Below are 18,498 nucleotides of genomic sequence, written 5' to 3'. Positions count from 1 at the left end.
CATCATTCAAAGTTTTCTATGAGAATATGCATGAGGAAACAAGTACATTTGCAGAAATATATTCAAGCAAACAGATGAACTATATATAAATAAACTTCCCCTTTCGCTCACCTTTGTGTATGTGTGCCATTGCCAAAGTGATCACGTGATGTAAACAAGCGTTCCAGGCCATAAAAAACTCATCTTTGTTTTTCTCTATCTGTTCAAGGGAATAAATAGCATTGAATTTACAATTTACAGTTTCAGGAAAACGGAGCAAATATATAGATGACTCATGTTGCTTTTTTGTTCAATTAAATACTCTCTGGTCTACATGTAGTAAATCATTGCTGTGACATATCAGCGGTGTATTGGCCACCTAAAAAAAGGGAAACTCTCGCTCGTATTCAAGGTAAATCATCACCACTGTAATCCCCCGTACGTGTTTTGTTGAACTAATCACATTTACACGAATCACGCCACAGTTCTAACAAACAAAATAAGCTCATGCAATTTACATGTGAACGCGAGCGGAGATGACAGAAAAACATACGAGAACAGCAGCTTTTAGCTTCTCTAAAAAATCTGAACAAATTAATTATAAATAAAATGAAATTATCTTTCTATTGGCACTTAAAAGATTGGTATTTTAAGGCAATAAATGTTCAATTAAAGCACTTCACAGCAACTCACACTTGCTATAGATCTTGTCACACACTCTGCCTTAAAATAAGCAGTGTTAAAACACAGGGGAAACAGAGCGACTGACCTTCGTGTAAAGTCGACTTGCTAGACTGCGCTGTAACACCCTTTCCCTGTAGCTCACCGCTTTCAGCAGGAACATTAGGTCTCCTACTTTGTCCACACTGAAGCCAAGAAAGCTAGATAAACAAGGAAATAGCCAAAAGAAATACAGATTAACTCAGTCAAACAAAGAGATACTGTATACAATCACTATCAGAATTGCCTCTAGACACACACACACAAAAAAAGCTGATTTTACTCAGCCTATGACGGACGACTGAAAATCTCCACTTGGGTTAATATGTTATGAATAGCAGGCCAGAAAACAATTTAACACCTATCAAATTTTCCTCTTAGGCTAAATTGCTAAATTGTTGAGCTAACTGTGTGTGTAAACACACCGAGGGCAGACAGGTTCCTTAGGGGCGAACCGTGTGTGTGTGGCTTTCAAGGGTGGAGTGTTTGATTGCTGGGTGACAGAAGCTGATCTTACAGGAACAGATGGTGAGCATTACAGAGTAACTTTGCAGATTTTCAACCTGCTCTGTATTGTAAATGTAAATGAACAGTGTTTACTCGTTCTCTGTGTTACCTGGACTGAGAAATTCATGTTTATTTTTAGACTTCTGACAGATCCAGGCCTTTCATGAAAACGACAGATTATACTTCTACATGTTTGTATCCCTGCCCACGGATAGTCAGATCGACAGGGTTATTAACATCTATCTATCTATCTATCTATCTATCTATCTATCTATCTATCTATCTATCTATCTATCTATCTATATCATTATGTTGTTCTATCTATCTATCCATTGTTGTCTTTTATCTATCTGTCTATTTCTGTCTATCATTCTGTCGTTCTATCTATCTATCTATCTATCTATCTATCTATCTGTCTTTCTGTCTACCATTCTGTTGATCTATCTATCTATCGCTCTGTTTATTGTTCTGTCTATACATCTATCTGTCTGTCTGTCTGTCTGTCTCTCTATCTATCATTCTGTCTGTCTATCTATCTATCTATCTATCTATCTATCTATCTATCTACAGTATCTATCTATCTATCTGTCTGTCTGTCTCTCCATCTATCATTCTGACGTTCTATCTATTGATCCATCGTTCTATCTATCTATCTATCTATCTATCTATCTATCTATCTATCTATCTATCTATCTATCTATCTATCTATCTATCTCTCTGTCTTTCTGTCTATCATTCTGTTGATCTGTCTATCTATCGTTCTGTTTATTGTTCTGTCTATACATCTATCTGTCTGTCTGTCTATCTCTCTATCTATCATTCTATCTATCTATCTATCTATCTATCTATCTATCTATCTATCTATCTATCTATCTATCTATCTGTCTGTCTGACTGTCTGTCTGTCTGTCTGTCTCACCTCTTACCTGGTTCTAAGGCTGTCTGACACTGAGCTGGTCCAGTTTCTAATCAGTCCCATCACCAGGTTGTTCCCCATCTGTTTGGTGTGCTGGGCTAGCAGCTCTCGTACCACCACCTACACATGCACAACAACAGAAGACTGCTTAAAGACAAGCTGAAGGGTAAAAGAACTGCTTACGCACATATTACTGTGAAGTTAAAAATGTGTCCTTGAGAAGTACATTTTATTGGGCTTTTAACAGATTCATTAATGTCATTTCTTTGCAATTGTGAAAAAATGTAAGTTCAACTAATTGTATTTGATATAAAATTTAACTATAATACATTTTAATTTGATTGCAATTAAAATGCAATTAAGTGTACAAACACATGGCGTTAAGTATATTCTTTTAAAGTATACTATTTTCGTAATATATACTCTTTTTAAAAGTATGCTAAAGTGTACACTATTCAAAAAACGTTCAGTGGGGTTCCAGTATATAGAACTCTAGGGTTCTTGACTCAATTGTAAAGAACAGTCTTAAATAATTGCATAAAACATTCATGTTTAATGGGTTATTTCAAAATTTTCTATTGATTTTCCGAGCTGCCCAAATTCATAAAACTTAATTAAAATGAAAAGGGAATTAAAACAAAGTTATTTAATTAAAACTAAATCCATAAAATTACCTCACGATGGAAACCCATAAAAGGTTCTATATATGAAATTTCTGACAGAAACCTTTAAAGTTCTATTAAATGCACTTTTATTTCACAAGGGAAATGACTTATTAGTAATTTATAAAATACTAAAGACCAATGTAAATGTCTGTTTTACACTGAGAATCGGTTTACAGTAGAAACTATTGACTGTAGAAGTCTTTGTACTTTGAGTCCTAGTAAGTCTCCGGTCTGTATTAGCAGCCAGTATCCTACATACACTACGCTACTCCACCCTGTCTTTAGCATAAAGGACTCTCCTAATGGTCAAAACTTCCCTTTAGTCATTAGTGTTCCTCGAGGGATCCCACAATCACACAACATCGCTCTCTAAACAGCACAAACTAAACACACGACTCCTGAGAGTCAATGACTCATTGTGTCCTAATCATTGTGTATGTTTCTGCCCTACATACGCAAAAACCTAAAATAACCTCATCTACTTCTTTTTTCACATCTGCCAGTAAGTACAACTGCATACTGTAAAACAATCTTCTCAAAGTAACCGATTGGACACACTCTTTCAGGGCGCAGCCAAAACGTAACAGTGTGCTAGTCATGTGTATGAAATTTGGAGCTAAATGCTAATTTCCTTCATGACAGGTGACACTAAAATCTTTTAATAACTTCATTAGACTGATGTCCAATGGAAAAGTCCCCACAACCAATCTGAGAGCGGGACTGAGAAATAAAAAGAGGGTCTTGGTTTAAGTGGCTGGCAGAGCCTCTCACGGTTCTTGTGACTTTAGTTTAATCACTCCCAGCACCCTCTATTTTCACATGTCCCAATATGACCTTCGGCATTGGTTAATCATTTGTTGTTAGCTTAATCAAATCAGAGTCCTTACAAATTTAGCCAAAAACCTTTTGAATTTTTCTTTAAAACAGCAAACCTGTTTTGTTATTTTGTTATAAATCCATGTTTTCCAGGATTCAAAATGATCATATCATGAGACATTTATTTCATTTGCGACATAAAAAGAGTTTGATGCACTACGAATGAATGCTGTGACTTTCAGACCTCAAAACATGCACTTTTTTAAATGATCTCAATGTTAGAAAAGAGTGGTTCAAACAAAAACAACAGTCATCATTTACTTTCATGTCGTTCCATTTTCTCCAGAATGTCACAAGACTCGTATGAAACAATAACGTTTGACGTCACTGACATCAAACCTAGTCATATGGACTAGTTTATAGTACTTTTTTGTCCTTTGCAGCACATGAGGTTGAGTAAATGAAAATATGAAAATAATTATAGACATGTATAATGGTACAAAAGATTTCAAGACAGCAAATAAATGCTGTTCTTTTGAACTTCCTAATCCTGAAAATCACGGTTTCCACAAAATTATGAAGCAGCACAACTGTTTTTAACACGGATAATAATAATCAGAAATGTTTCTTGAGCATCAAATCATCATATTAGAATAATTTCTGAAGGATCATGTGACACTGAAGACTGGAGTAATGATGCTGAAAATTCAGCTTTGATCACAGGAATAAATTACACTTTACAATATATTCGAATAGAAAACAGTTATTCGTAATTGTAATAATATTTCACAATATTACTGTTTTTACTGTATATTTGATCCAATAAATTCAGCCTTGGTGCATTTTTAAACATCTTTCAAGAACATTTTAAAAAAACTTTTTTTTTTTAAATGACTAACAAGTTTTGGAAGAAGAAGTTTATGCAAAAATGAGCATTTCTTGAAAATTTCCAATTCTGATCCTGCTATTAAATGTAACAATACAGAATTTAGATAAAAAGCTAATATTTTGTAACTGTAACATTTCATAATATTCAAAACTCCAAGGATGTTATGAAGTATTCAATTAGGGTGACAAATGTACGTTTAAGAAATTGTAATAAAACTTTATAGTTACTGGTAACTGTGGTTTTGAAATGACAACACCATCAGCCTGTTGCCAAGGTTTCACTTGCATTACTTTATTTTGGTACTGAAGGGGATAATCTAAATTCATCAGAAAATACATGTCTTTAGGCCTCGGCAAGCTGTGAATGCAGACGTTGTGTGCGAGTCTCTATGCGTGCGAGTCTCTATGCATGTTATGTGTGAATGTGTGTCATCTTATGTGTCTATAATCGATGTGGTGCTAATCAGAACCGGCCTAAAATGAATCACAAAGCTGATCTAATTACCCCAACAGTTTTCTTATAACCAGCCCCCATACTAGAGACACATTATTATTGCGGATTCGGATATCGTGTGCAATCGCATCAAAATGACCCCCTTTATTCTAATGCCTTCATAATCCACTTAGTTCAATTTAGTTTGTGAGACACAGTTTATATTTTAAAAGAATTGGCGCTTGTCTAGTTTTCCCTCCAAGCGGTCATCGTGTTGTTTACACTGTCTTGTTTGTCTGAATATGGGTATTTAAATGTGATATTGCACTATATTAAGGGATATCTCCAAAATAAGTAGGAAAACAAATAACAACCTTAAGGAAAAAGATGGTGATAAACATGACCCTTGTGACCAAGTGTTTTGTCCCCAGTTTATGAGTGCATTTGTTGTGTGGTGTCATCTAGTTGGGTAGTGTTTATGAATACCTGAAGCATGACCATGTTGTCACCCTCAAATGTGACAAAGACGTCGGAATCGCACTTCAGAGACGGAATACGGTTTTCCATCATGAAGCCCTGGGGGAAAATCAACCACGGTTCATGTTTAAATGTGGCTACAGGAAATAAAGGCAATCAAAATATGCACAGAAGTTATGACATCCACTTATGGACATTGTTTAAATATAATATCATCCACTTTAAGGTTTATATAATCATTGAAACAAAGTTTAGAGTGCTAAACACTGCACTTTATTTGACCACTTTCAATGTGTTTACTCAAACTCATATAATTACCATAAAAGTGAATAGAAATAACTTTTTTTTTTGCAGTTGCTTTTTTGAAATGACTGAGACTAATTAAGTTTTCCATTTTCAGGGTTTGGTTTTCAATGGTGAAATGAAGGAAAAACAAACAAGATTGTGTCTAAAATGTAAGTAATTTAATATTAATACTTATTGCTTATAAAACTGTTGTATAAAATCAATATCACATTTGCAATATCGTGCTGACATTCAGGAAAAACAGAACTCCTGCTCGCATGATATTGCTTTGCTTAACTACTGAATGTCATGGGCCCTATCTTACACCCGGCGCAATGCAGCGCCAAGCGCAACGCAAGTGTTTTTTGCTAGTTTCAGCCCGACGCGGTTATCATTTTCACGTCCTGCGCCACGTTGTTTAAATAGCAAATGCATTTGCGCCCATTTGTGCGCCCACTGGCATTTAAAGGGAATGGGAGATGAGACTCTGATTGGTTTAACTCTTGTAAATCCCAAAACACACCCATTACTCATTAAGAGAATAAGGACAACCCTTTTAGACCATGCGCCGACCATTTTTCCCAACGTTTTAACTAGCAAAAGTGGATTCAGACACGGCCTAAGTGCACTTGCGCCCTGCGCTTTAGACCATGCGCTTAGATCGTTAAAATAGGGCCCTATATGTTAAAGGGGACCTATTTACAAGAGGTAATATAAGTCTCAGGTGTCCCCAGAATGTGTCTGTGAAGTTTCAGCTCAAAATACCCCACAGATCATTTATTATACCATGTTGTAAATGCCCATTTTTGAGTGGAAGGTAAAACATGCTGTTATCGTGCATGTGTCTTTAAATGCAAATGAGATGCAGCAGCCTTTACAGCTTGTGCCTCGGATACTTTGCCAAAAGCTAAAACATCTGTTTGGTTTTGATTATCATCTCTATCACGGTCACGCTCATTTGACAGATATCAGTCTAAACTTCAGGCTATCAGACGATGAGTCCCGTGAGTATTAAACTGAGTTTTCTTTCACGTCTTATTGCGCTTAAACTGTCAAATACACACAAGGTTGTCTAAAACACACAAAGTTCACATAAACACAGCTGGTTATGTCTGTGAACGTAAACAGCAGGGAACGAAATCGCATGTGTATATTAGATCTGTGTGTTAAAGTGAAAGCAGCGTAATATACAGTACCTACTGCTGTATTTGCTGTTAATATGAACCAAACAACAAAAGAACAACAGAAAATCACTCACTGCTCTTGACTGAATAACTTTAGTAGCTTTAATAAGAATACATTTCTTACTTGAATGCTGCTGTTAAAGGAGATAAACACGACGGACTGTGTACAGCTCACTGAGGGGCGGAGTCTATGCTAATAGGTCAGCAGTCGTGGGCGGGGCCTACACATTACATAGAAACTGCAAACGGCTTATTCTGAGACACTGCTTATGATTTATGGGGATTAAAAAAAGGAGTGGATTTTTACCATTATAGGGGGGTTGTATACAAACACTTCATTTATGTTCAAACACCATGTAAAAGTGAATTTTACATAATAGGTCCCATATACATTTACATAATACCCATATATTGAGTTTTTGCTGGTATTTAATAATTCATTTTGGTAGTATTTTTGCCCTAGGCCCCCACTAATTAAGTGGATGCTGAAGAAAATGTGATTCAAGGATGCTAAAATGTTGTAAATGATTGCCAGGATGTTGATATATGGTTGCTAAAGTGTTCAGAGTGTTTTTTAGCACACTAATATGCAGTTGCTAGAGTGTTTTGGTGAGTTCTTGAGCGTTTCTAAGTGGTCACTTACTGGTCCAAATGGTCAATAACCCCCTGCAAGACTTGAGTTATAGTAATAATGATGTTTATCTTAGTAAACACAAATAATACTGATGGAGGAACCATTTGTTTACAGTTTATAGTGCCTGTTTGTTTGACAATACATTAGACACTTTTGTACAAAAAAGAAGAAAAAAAAGAAACATCTCAAAGTTAACACGATTGCTGTTTTCTTTCTTACTGTGAGATATGCGTTACAAGAGAACAATCATTTTTAATGTTAGATGTGTGAAAACAAACAGATAACCTGTGATCTCGGTTTACTTTTTATGGAATATATCAGCCCTCTGGTCTCACACATTTTAAATATATATATATATATATATATATATACACACACACACTGTCATGCCACCAGCAACAAAAGCCAACAAACAGCGCAGGGAGATCAATGAGATCTAAGTGTGTTGCTTACATCACCGATATTTAAATTAATAAATCATAAAACAATACTTTATATAAAATCTACATATTAAAAAAGAGAGTTAAAAAGAATGGGCCATTTTTGTCTTTACCAGATCATTTTAAATTGTCCTGTAAAGGTCCTAGATTTATAATATGATACAAACTGCATGTATAGTAATAATTATAAAAGCAAAATGCATTTTTTTATTAGAGTAGAGCATATGAAACATGTCAATGTCTACTGCTCACATATGCTAACACTGTCCACAAAACTTCAATGCAAGTTATTCTTTGACAGTTCAGGATGTTTGTATTTCACACCACAGGACATTAGTATCTTAGGTGTAAAGAGACACACACACACACTCACTCACCATGCCGCCAGTACACTCACGGCAGTCTTGCAGACACGCGAGGTTCTCCCACGTGCTGTAGGCTTTGAGTCCTGCGACAAGGGCTTGCAGAGCGCGATTGCTTTGAAGGTCCTGACCCTGACACAACGCATCATCCATCAAGCCGGCTGCGTATCTGAGAACAAACATAGGAACACACGTACAATGCACATACATTACAAATACAATGTACATATTTTTGAAAGAAATTGTGTTCATCAAGGATGCATTAAATTGATCAAAAGTGACAGTAAAGACACTTATAATGTTCTAAAACTTTTCTATTTCAAATAAATGTTCTTTCTACTCGTCAACAAATCCTGACAAACTGTTTTCAACATTGATAATAATCAAAAATGTTTCAAATCAGCATATTAGAATGATTTCTGAAGGATCATGTGACACTGAAGACTGGAGTAATGATGCTGAAAACTCAGCTTTGATCACAGGAATAAATTACACTTTACAATATCTTAAAATAGAAAATTAAGTAATTGCAATACTGCTGTTTTTACTGTATTTTATCAAATAATTGAAGCCTTGGTGAGCAGAAGAGACTTCTTTATTATTTTTTTAATCATCAAAACACTGTAAAAAAGGGAATAAACACACTCATTTTAAAATATCTCTCTCAGACTTTCACTGAACAGATTTTTTTGACCATCACGTTTAGTTCTCTTTTATTTTCCAATAGAGTGCCGACGCATCAGATAAATAGTAATGAAATCTACAGTGGTTTCTCAGAAGGAGGCATCTGAGTTCTTCTTTTCCTTTAATTCTTCTCCTGTGGTATTTCTCAGAATGTGCAACTGACCTGAATTACACAAAGACAGAGACCTCCAGTGGAGGTCCAGTGAAACTGCTCATTGTGCTGCCACTTTACCTTTATGTTTATAACATATATGAACTGATATTATATGTGCCTTCAGTGCAATGTAAGTCACATTGGATAAAAGCATGCCAAATTTTTTGTTTTGTTATTCAACAGCAAAAGTTAATCTAAGTTTATCCATTAATCATGAGTTGCATATAGTCCTCAGTTTCTTTAGTTCTTTGTCGGTTGTTGTCTTTGTAATGATGTTTGTCCTATACTCCAAAGTTTTGTTTTTTATTAATTGATGATTTGAATTTGCATTTAGATCCTCACCTTAACTTCTTTCTTGACTCAACGTTACAACTATAAAGATAAAATGCTGTTCGTATTCCTCACAGCCGGTTTTTTTAGCATGAACCTTTAACACAACTTCATTGGTAATATTATTGGCTTCTTTACATTTACGCATTTGGCTTTTATCCTAAGCGAGTTACATTGCATTTAAGGTACACAATTACATTTGATCAGTTCTTGCTTTCCCTGGGAATTGAACCCATGACCTTGGTGTTGCTCTATTGTTTAAGCTACAGAAAAGCTTCTTTAAAGGGCTCCTATTATGCTTTTTTGCATGTTCATCTTTCTTTAGAGCATGAAAAATTACAAAGTTACAAAGTCCCTTAGTGTGTGTTCTTCTCCATATCAGTGTCACTGTTTCTGAACTCCCTGAAACGCCTTCATTGTAGTCTTAATTTCTTCTGGGAACGAACACGTCACAATATTCCTCATTTAAATAATTCACTTGCAAAATAAAGGGGCGGGGCCTGGTTGAGTTAGATAGCAGTGTATTGAAACTCGCAGTTATGGTAAGGGGCGGGACCAATCACAACACACTGATCCAGCCGACCAATCAGAGCACAGCGTGCTTTTTAGAAGGAGGGGCTTCATAGAGACCGGAACTAAACAGAGCGTTACTGACAGACTGGGAAGTGAGGAGCCGCAACAATGTACAATATGTGAAAAATAATGTGTTTTGAACATTCAAGCATTAAAACCTATCCTAGAAGAGCCCAAAAACAAAATCAAGACTTTTAAAAGGGCCTCTTTAAAGTAAATTAAACACCTTGTGTCTTTCCTCACCGTTTGAACAAAATCATCTGCTAAATAAATACTTATAAATGACATAATAGATCAAATACAGAGTGGGAGGTAGATTAACCTTGTGGTGAAGGTGAGAGCGAGGGCGGCAGCGAGATGTGGCATCAGTCTCAGAGACTGCGTCTGGTGCTCGATGATCTTTACCTCTTCTTGGTCTTTCGGACCGAACTGTCTGCGACTGTGAAAGAGACATTACGCACATGTGATGATGGTGAAGAAGAGTTTCATTCTGCACACGTACACACAGTCAGAAACCTCTATCTCTGTGAAACACAATCACATACAAACCAAACCAGGCACAGAAAGGGGTCGCAGCAAAGGGTCAGACATCCCACAACACACCTGGATGTGTGACGAAACACCGGAGGACATGAACCGATAACCTTACACGTAACCACACTCCTCTAACCGCACGCTAATACTGAGTGCATGCATTTGTGGGTGCGTGTAAGTGTGTTGATGAAGGCATACTGTGGTGGACGTCTTGGTCTTGTGTCTGCATGTGTTTGTGTCTTTCTGCTGTACTAAACTTGAGCTTTGTACACCTGTTACCCTTGAAGTACCACAAACTGTATCTCTACATCTGACATATGCAGGTGGCTTCCCCACAGAGCAGACGCGATGGGAGTGTGTGAGTGTGTGCGCGCGTATGTGTGGTTTTAAAGGTGAGAAGCCCACACAGAAATCCTATTGTAACTCACATCATCTAAAGTCGAGAGCATTCTCTTATACAGGTCAAATTAAACAGAGGCCTTTATGTATAGTCACATGCTATATATAAAGGCAAATTCGGTTGCTGATGCTATTGTAGAAACACTAAACACATTTATTACATAGGGCTTTATACAATACAGATGGCTGTAAAGCAGCTTCAGGATTAATGTTAAAATAAATACAACTCTGGCATAAAGCAGCACTAAAAAGACAATAGTGTCATTATTCATCGCACGTCAGTTCAGTGTTGATTCAGTTTAGTTCGATAACAGTGTAAAGTTCATCAAATTATGAAACAAGGTTATAAGAAGCTCTACAGAGGACAATACAGTAGTCATTCAGATCAAGTCAGAATGATGTTGCAAAGATGTTCTCAGCAACCAAAAATGACCAAAAGTAGGTTGCTGTTGAGATCAACAGCTGGTCATGTGATCTCGACACGGCAGCCTTCGTGAAGGAGGATTGCTTTATCTCTTGTCTTTTAAAAAAAATCATTTACAATTCATTTCTTTAGATCTAAACCTGTTTTTCGCCAGAACACAGACCTTTACCACAGCATCTATGAACTATTTTGAACTACAATATTCTCTAGTAGGACATATAGAAGACAACGGAAGACACAGTGGAACCACATGAAGTAAGCACACACTTACAATTTCCTGAAGACTTGATGAAATGCAAAAAGTGCCGTCTACCATCTGAACAATTGTCCTTCATAACACGAAAGAGATGACAGCGCTGTCTGTTGTGATTTAATTCGCAACGCATTTACAACCTACATACTTGCTACTGGACATCCTGTATCATATTTTTCAAATATGATGTTATTTGCTATTCGGCAGAATCTTAATACTATTAGGTTATCTTAATATAATTATATAATCTTAATATAATTCTGATTCTGTTGCATTACCTAAAAGCTATTTGGCTATTAGGTAGTATTTGTTAATTGAAATAAAATAAAATAAAATATAAATATTAGATGAAACTCAAACTTAAAATACTGAAATAAAATGTAATTAAAGCTACATAAAAATATATTTAAAGCTGCAGTCCGTAACTTTTTTGGGTTAAAAATTATCCAAAATAAATTTTTGAGAAAATACATAACCAGCCAGTGTTCAAAACTGCCTTAGCTCGATTCAAAACGGTAAGTTTGTAATAATGTTTTTAATTCCAGTGGTACTGGGAAATTCGAGCATGTCTTTGTGTCATTACGTCACATCTGTCCTCATAAAGAAGAGTCTCGGCTAGTCGGCGATGGGTGTGAGGATGCTGGAGGTGGAGATTTATAGCCTTTTCTCACAGCACTTGATATAATTAAACATATCAGTTTGATGGCGGATTGCAGATTTCAAACAGAGATGGCGACAAAGAGGAAAAACTACGGACTGCAGCTTTAAATATATATATTTTTATATATATATTTTATATTCTAAAAACTGAAATATTTTTCAAAATTAAACAAAAACTATAACTAAATGACCAAAACTGAAACTAAACTCAAAATGAAAACTGAAACTATTAATAAATACTAAAATAGTATATAAATAATAACACTGCTAATTAGTGCTTAATTAATGTGAACAAACAGCTGCATGAAGAAAAGTCATTTTACAGACAGAGCAAAACTGCAATGACAAACATTATTTTCTGACGTTTAATATTTCACAATAATACCAACGGATTATTTCATGTCGACTTTACGTGATTGCATATAGCTTTTGAAGAAAGCGCTCTTATCATTGCGGTGACCATTAAAAATAACCAATGGACGACTAGACAACTTGGTGGAGCGAATCTACGAGCAACACAAGCTCAGCTTGACCACCAGCTGTTCGACTGTCGTTTTTAACCTTCAGAAAGTCTGAAGTGCAATGGTTTTGTGGCGCATGTCGTAATAAAACAAACTCAAACCAAGAAGAGGTGTGGTGGGCTGAGAGCTTGGAGCCTGATAACTGTGAGTGCGGTTTCTCTATCACACCTGGCGGGGCCCGAGCGCTCATACGTGTTTTGGTACCAAAGCCGTGGCTCTTTGTTCCTCCGCTGATATGTGTGCGAGTGGGTGCGCAGAGCTGTTTTGCAAATGGAAAACCTGCAACTATAGAAAGCAAACATTTCCTCTCTTTCTGTATTTTTTTCACTCTGGGGATGCCATCTTCAGAGACACCCTGCAGCCGCCCACGCAGACGCACACACACACGCACACGTGCACACACACATGCAGAAAGCCACATGTGAGGAAGACAGATCTGCAGCGGACCAGAGTATCCCTCTGAACTGGATGTTCACTGCGCCTGCGGTGAGGAGAAACTCCACGCGTCACGCCGCTCTCATGTTGTTTTCACTCATTTCTAGAGTTTGTTGTTTATTTGTCTCTCCCCCGAGACCACATAAATAGCTTTTGAAACTCATCGATGGAGTTTTGATGTCAGTTTTTGCGTTTGAAGGAGCGCTGCTTTAAAATACCGATAAATAATTACAGGGAATTCTTTTGATCTGCATTGCATGAACTTGCACAACATTCACACACACACAGATTTTTTTAACATCCTACCTGTGACTGTAGCGTACTGCGATGACAAGCCCCAACTGCACAGAAAACACAGATTTAGCACACTGTGTAAAGGTGAAGACTAGTCATTAAGACGTGGTTTAAATACTTTAAAGCAGTGGTTCTCAACAAGGGGATCGAGGCTCTCAGGACAGTCTAAAATGATTTAAAATACTTTAAAATAAGATAAAACATCTAAAACTCAAAATGTAAGATGATGCCATATTTCTTATTTTAATTCATTCCCTCAACACCTGCCATTTTATTTAAGAAACAGGATTTCTAGACCTGGAAAAGTCATGGGAATTAGTAAAATCTTAAAAAGTCATGGACATTTTTATGACAAATATACATTTTTGTAGTTATTGTCAAGCTCTGAAATATTTTATTGGGTAGAAATAGTGTTTGTGAGTCAAAAAACATAAAAAACAAACAAACATGCAATCACAAATTCATTAATAATATGTAAACGCTGAAAAACATTCAGTTATTGAAACTGATTCTGTAATTAATTCTGTTAATTATTCATAATTATTTTATTTTATTAGTTTAAGTAAATGTTATTATTCTAAATATAATTAAGAATATTTCTATAAATATTTAACTCATTCATACTGCCATTCCCACTTTAAATATCGTCTGGGAGGCCTCAGAGTCAGAAAGGTTGAGAACCGCTGCTTTAAAGTAAAGAAAATGTTGTCATTGGTAATAATTAAAGCCACAGTTCACCCAAAGATGATCATTTACTCATCCTCATGTTGTTAATGTTCAAGCAGCTCTTTTTTATACAAAAAGTGATTGTGGTCTCCATCCACTTTCACAGTATGGGAAAAAGCTGCACTTTTGTGTCCTATGCAAGATAGAAAAGTCACAGAACAATATGAGGGAGAATAAATGACTGAGTTGATCTATAATTAACTGAGCCATCCTTTAATTTCAGCCTACATTTAATGACATAGCTACGTCTGATCTATGAGAATGCTGTACGCCAGTGTTGTTATTGTGAACTGAAACCAAAGCTGAAATAAAATATAAATATAACATGAAAAACTTAAACTTAAAAAACTGGAAATTAGAAATATTGCCTTGCAACTAACTGAAATAAATAAGTTGAAGTGCTAAAATGATGTACATAACAAAATTCCTAAACTAAAATGAAAAATGAAAATATCAAAATAAAAGTGAATTTAATAAATACTATAATAGTATTTAAATAATACACTGTCGTGTGATTGAGAAATAATTACATGTCTCCCTCTTGTGGTGAAGCTGATGCATTAGTGAATACTGACTTTCACAGAGAGAGGTTTGTGATGGTGCATGATTCTCATATTTCCTGATGATAAACATGGATTTGTTTAAAGTACAGTTGTGTTGGATGTGAGAAAACCTTCATGGCTGCCATGGCCTGTACGGTGAGACCCAGACGGGTGGGTGTCAGGGCAGCGAGCATTGCATTGAAGCGCCGGCTTTTACTGACGACAGGAGACGAGTACAAACCCTCAGCTGACACAGAACCAAACCTGCAACACACAGATACAATCATTTAAACGCCACAGTCTACCTGAGTATTGTTGCTGACCATGTCCATCTCTTTATGACCAGTGTATCATCTTCTGATGACTTCCAGCAGGATAACATGCCGTCACAAAGCTCAACTCATCTCAGACTGGTTTCTTGATCATGACAGCGAGTCACTAAACTCAAACGTCTCCACAGTCACCAGATCTCAGTCCAGCAGAGCAGATTTGGGATGTGGAGGAACGAGAAATCATCCAACAAATCTGCAGCAACTGTGTGAAGCTTTCATGTCCATCTGAAATTTTCTTCTAAAATTAGCATTTTTAATAAGCTCGTATATTTAGGTTCAGTAATTTCACTTTAATGACAATTAATAGGTCATTTTCATTGCCATTAAAGTGAAATAACTGAACATAAACATACAAGCTTGATAAAAATGATCATTCTAGAAGAAAATTTCAGATGGCACTTAGAGGCTTTTGCATCTGAAGTCTTCATATATACATATATATATATACACACACACAGTATTATTTAATATTTATCACTATTTGCAATATTCCATTTATATTGGAATCAAAGCATTTACATAATTTTTCCAGTCATTTAAAATCAATGGATATGGATTTTAAAATAATTTTTTAGCGATTATACTCGTAACATTTCTGGACAATGAATGATTAACTAGAAAAACAAACATTTGGATTCCCTTTAGAAATTTCCATGATATCTCAAGATTTTACTAATTTCAATGATTTTTCTCAGGTTTGTGAATCCCAATTTTAGGTTTTTCATGGCCATTATTATAACAATATCTTGCAGTTACATTTATGGTTCACGATGCCTAATCTAATTCTGACCGTTAACTCACTTTCCCAGCAGATTTTCCCGTGGTATCCGTACGTTATTAAATATCAAAATGCCATTGTCAACCCCATTCAGACCTGTGTAAAAATAAATATAAAGTAGAACAATCAAATCTGGAAAGCATTATTCAGGAGGGCTGTGTTGTAAAATAGTGTCCTCGTATTACCCTCCTTGTGCTTCATGTCAATGGTCGTCACTCCCGGCCACATGACTCCATTCTGATCACGGATCGGCACAATAAAACAGTGGGGACCTGAGACAGACATGTTCTCAATAAGACGCATGATTTGAGATGTTATTAATATTCATAAAACAGATTATGTGCCAAAGCTTAATACTTAGAGAAAAGAGTTTAAAATCATTAACTCCAAGTATATGCAGTGATGCTTGCATAAGCAAACTAATAATACACACATTTTGTTCTCAAACTCACAGTTCATTCTCTTTATCAACACTGAGATTCATGCTGAATCATTTTTAACACATCAATTGGTGCATAACACATAATGCTAAGCATTTTTATGTTTTCCAAGCATTTTTAGATAGCAAACTGATGAGCACCAAACTTTGCCACAAATGATTACAGATATAGTTGTGAATGCATGTCTAAATATAGACTATTGAGCACAAACAAGGTGTTAAGAACATGCCAGACTCGATGAACAAAACATGTGCGGACAGGTTTGTGATTATAATTTAAGTGTGAACGGTCGTTGCATCTGTCTTACCCTGAGATTCTGCATTTATAATGAGCTGAGCAAATACAGCAGCATAGTTTCCTTTCATTGCGTTCCCGATGTACATTTTCTGAGCATCTTCGGAAGGCGTGTGAATAATAAACTCCTGCAAAACAATATGGGCTGCATGTAAGAATTTTCATGTTTTGATCACTTTTTATTGCCAGCTTGTAATGAAACTTAAGAAATAAGGCCTTCCCTTCTATGACAGCCTGTAGACTGTTTTTTATGTGAAGAACTTGGGAAGTTTTTACCGGGAAAATCAAAAGGATGTGATGTTTAATGTTCAGGATAATGCAGAAAGAGCCATTCTGTATTGTGATGTCAATGTGTCGTGCAAAGAAAAGGGATTAATTCAAATTATAGTCTCACATAGTCCGATCTATATAGTCTATAGTCTCAAATATACTTTATAATCAAACTATCATAACTGTGTAATTTTAACAACCTCATACGTCGACATATCCACATCGCTATGATCAGATGCTTTCTTAACTGCTGTTTTCTCACCGCTGTCATTTTTGTGTGTTTATTTTGTTATTGAGAGGAAAGCGCATCACATATTTACATATTCATCTAAACGTCGCTCTCAGCAGCGTGAATGCTGTCGGGATGTTCATTAACAGTATATCTCTGCAAAAATATTTCCAACTTTGACATGAGTATATCAGGGACTTGTATTTGGGATCATAGTATTTGTTGTATGTTTTGTATCTCCTCTAATTATTTTTTCTTTTCTTTTTGTACAGCACTTTGGTCAACCTTGGTTGTTTTCAAATGTGCTTTATAAATAAATATTCTATTGTAATATTGCATGCTTTTTACTTTGGAGTTTGACAGTATAAATCATCAGCCATATTTTACGACATAAGTAGATGATGCTGGAATTCAAATTTTGGGGTGAACTATTCGTTTAAAATTTGCATTGCAATCACTATTGATGCCTAGATCGTCCAGTAGACAAAAGCATAGAGTAGACCTGGGTATTACCTGTGAGTATTGATCGTATCGGGCCTCAGTGAGAATGCCTCGAACGTTGCTACCGTGGCCCCTCTCGGTCATTGCAAACATCCCTGTAAACTGTAACTCCTGCAAATAAACGCAGAATCATATAGATGTTGCATTGACATAACATCAATAAGTGCAGCCATTGCAACACATGTGCAAACTCAAAAACTGAGCCAAAAAAGAGCAGGACTTTGGCTTGCAAACATGTATGTGCACATCTATTGAGCGTGTTGCGCACAGAATTTATTCATGACTTACTGATACAGGCAGGTACCACTTCATCTTCTGCTCTGGACTGCCTAGATTATTGACAGCACCTCCGTACAGTCCGCAAACAACACCGAGCTGAGGGTTACAGCAAGCAATGCGCTGTCACTATTCAAATGCACTACCATTGTGTGGAATAAATGCAAATGTGGAGCATCATGCGTGCCAACATGACATGCAAATGTGCCTCAGAACAGCTCAAAACTCAGTTATAATATAAACAGCAAGCAAAGATGCCACAAATCCTGTTGCAGCTGATTTCAGCTTAATAATTACCTTGAATAAGAAGCAACTGGAATATAAGAATCAAGCAGAAAGCTGACAAACCTTGACTCCCGTGGCCATGTCAGAGGAGCAGATGAGCTCAGTGATGCCCCAACTCTTGTTTATGAAGCCGTTTTGCTTCTCTTTTAGCTAAACAAAGGCAAATAAGATGTGCATTACACTTAACAAAACCATTGTACTGCCTACATGCTTTTGGACATATCATGGTAAAACCACATTCTTTTTATACTGTATGCAC

At 36.2% G+C, this 18,498-nt stretch overlaps 1 protein-coding gene across 1 annotated transcript in view; it reads right to left on the bottom strand.

The window, feature by feature from the left end:
- The window catches only part of acoxl (acyl-CoA oxidase-like), a 39,184-nt gene that overhangs the window by 20,060 nt on the left and 626 nt on the right, over positions 1 to 18,498 (bottom strand). The window contains exons 3-16 of the mRNA XM_084093766.1: positions 18,303 to 18,389; positions 17,967 to 18,053; positions 17,691 to 17,789; positions 16,692 to 16,806; positions 16,130 to 16,216; positions 15,968 to 16,040; positions 14,966 to 15,098; positions 13,579 to 13,613; positions 10,369 to 10,485; positions 8,321 to 8,474; positions 5,410 to 5,499; positions 2,132 to 2,241; positions 749 to 860; positions 112 to 199 (exon numbers count right to left, since the gene is read on the bottom strand). Of these exons, the coding sequence (XP_083949892.1) occupies positions 112 to 199; positions 749 to 860; positions 2,132 to 2,241; positions 5,410 to 5,499; positions 8,321 to 8,474; positions 10,369 to 10,485; positions 13,579 to 13,613; positions 14,966 to 15,098; positions 15,968 to 16,040; positions 16,130 to 16,216; positions 16,692 to 16,806; positions 17,691 to 17,789; positions 17,967 to 18,053; positions 18,303 to 18,389 (1,387 nt within the window). The remainder of the gene's footprint in view (positions 1 to 111; positions 200 to 748; positions 861 to 2,131; positions 2,242 to 5,409; positions 5,500 to 8,320; positions 8,475 to 10,368; positions 10,486 to 13,578; positions 13,614 to 14,965; positions 15,099 to 15,967; positions 16,041 to 16,129; positions 16,217 to 16,691; positions 16,807 to 17,690; positions 17,790 to 17,966; positions 18,054 to 18,302; positions 18,390 to 18,498) is intronic.

The sequence above is a fragment of the Abramis brama genome (assembly GCF_963993115.1).
Source record: "Abramis brama genome assembly, chromosome: 19".
NCBI classification, from domain to species: domain Eukaryota; kingdom Metazoa; phylum Chordata; class Actinopteri; order Cypriniformes; family Leuciscidae; genus Abramis; species Abramis brama.
Note: the sequence above shows the minus strand (reverse complement) of the source record. Positions and strands in the feature narration are given on the sequence as shown.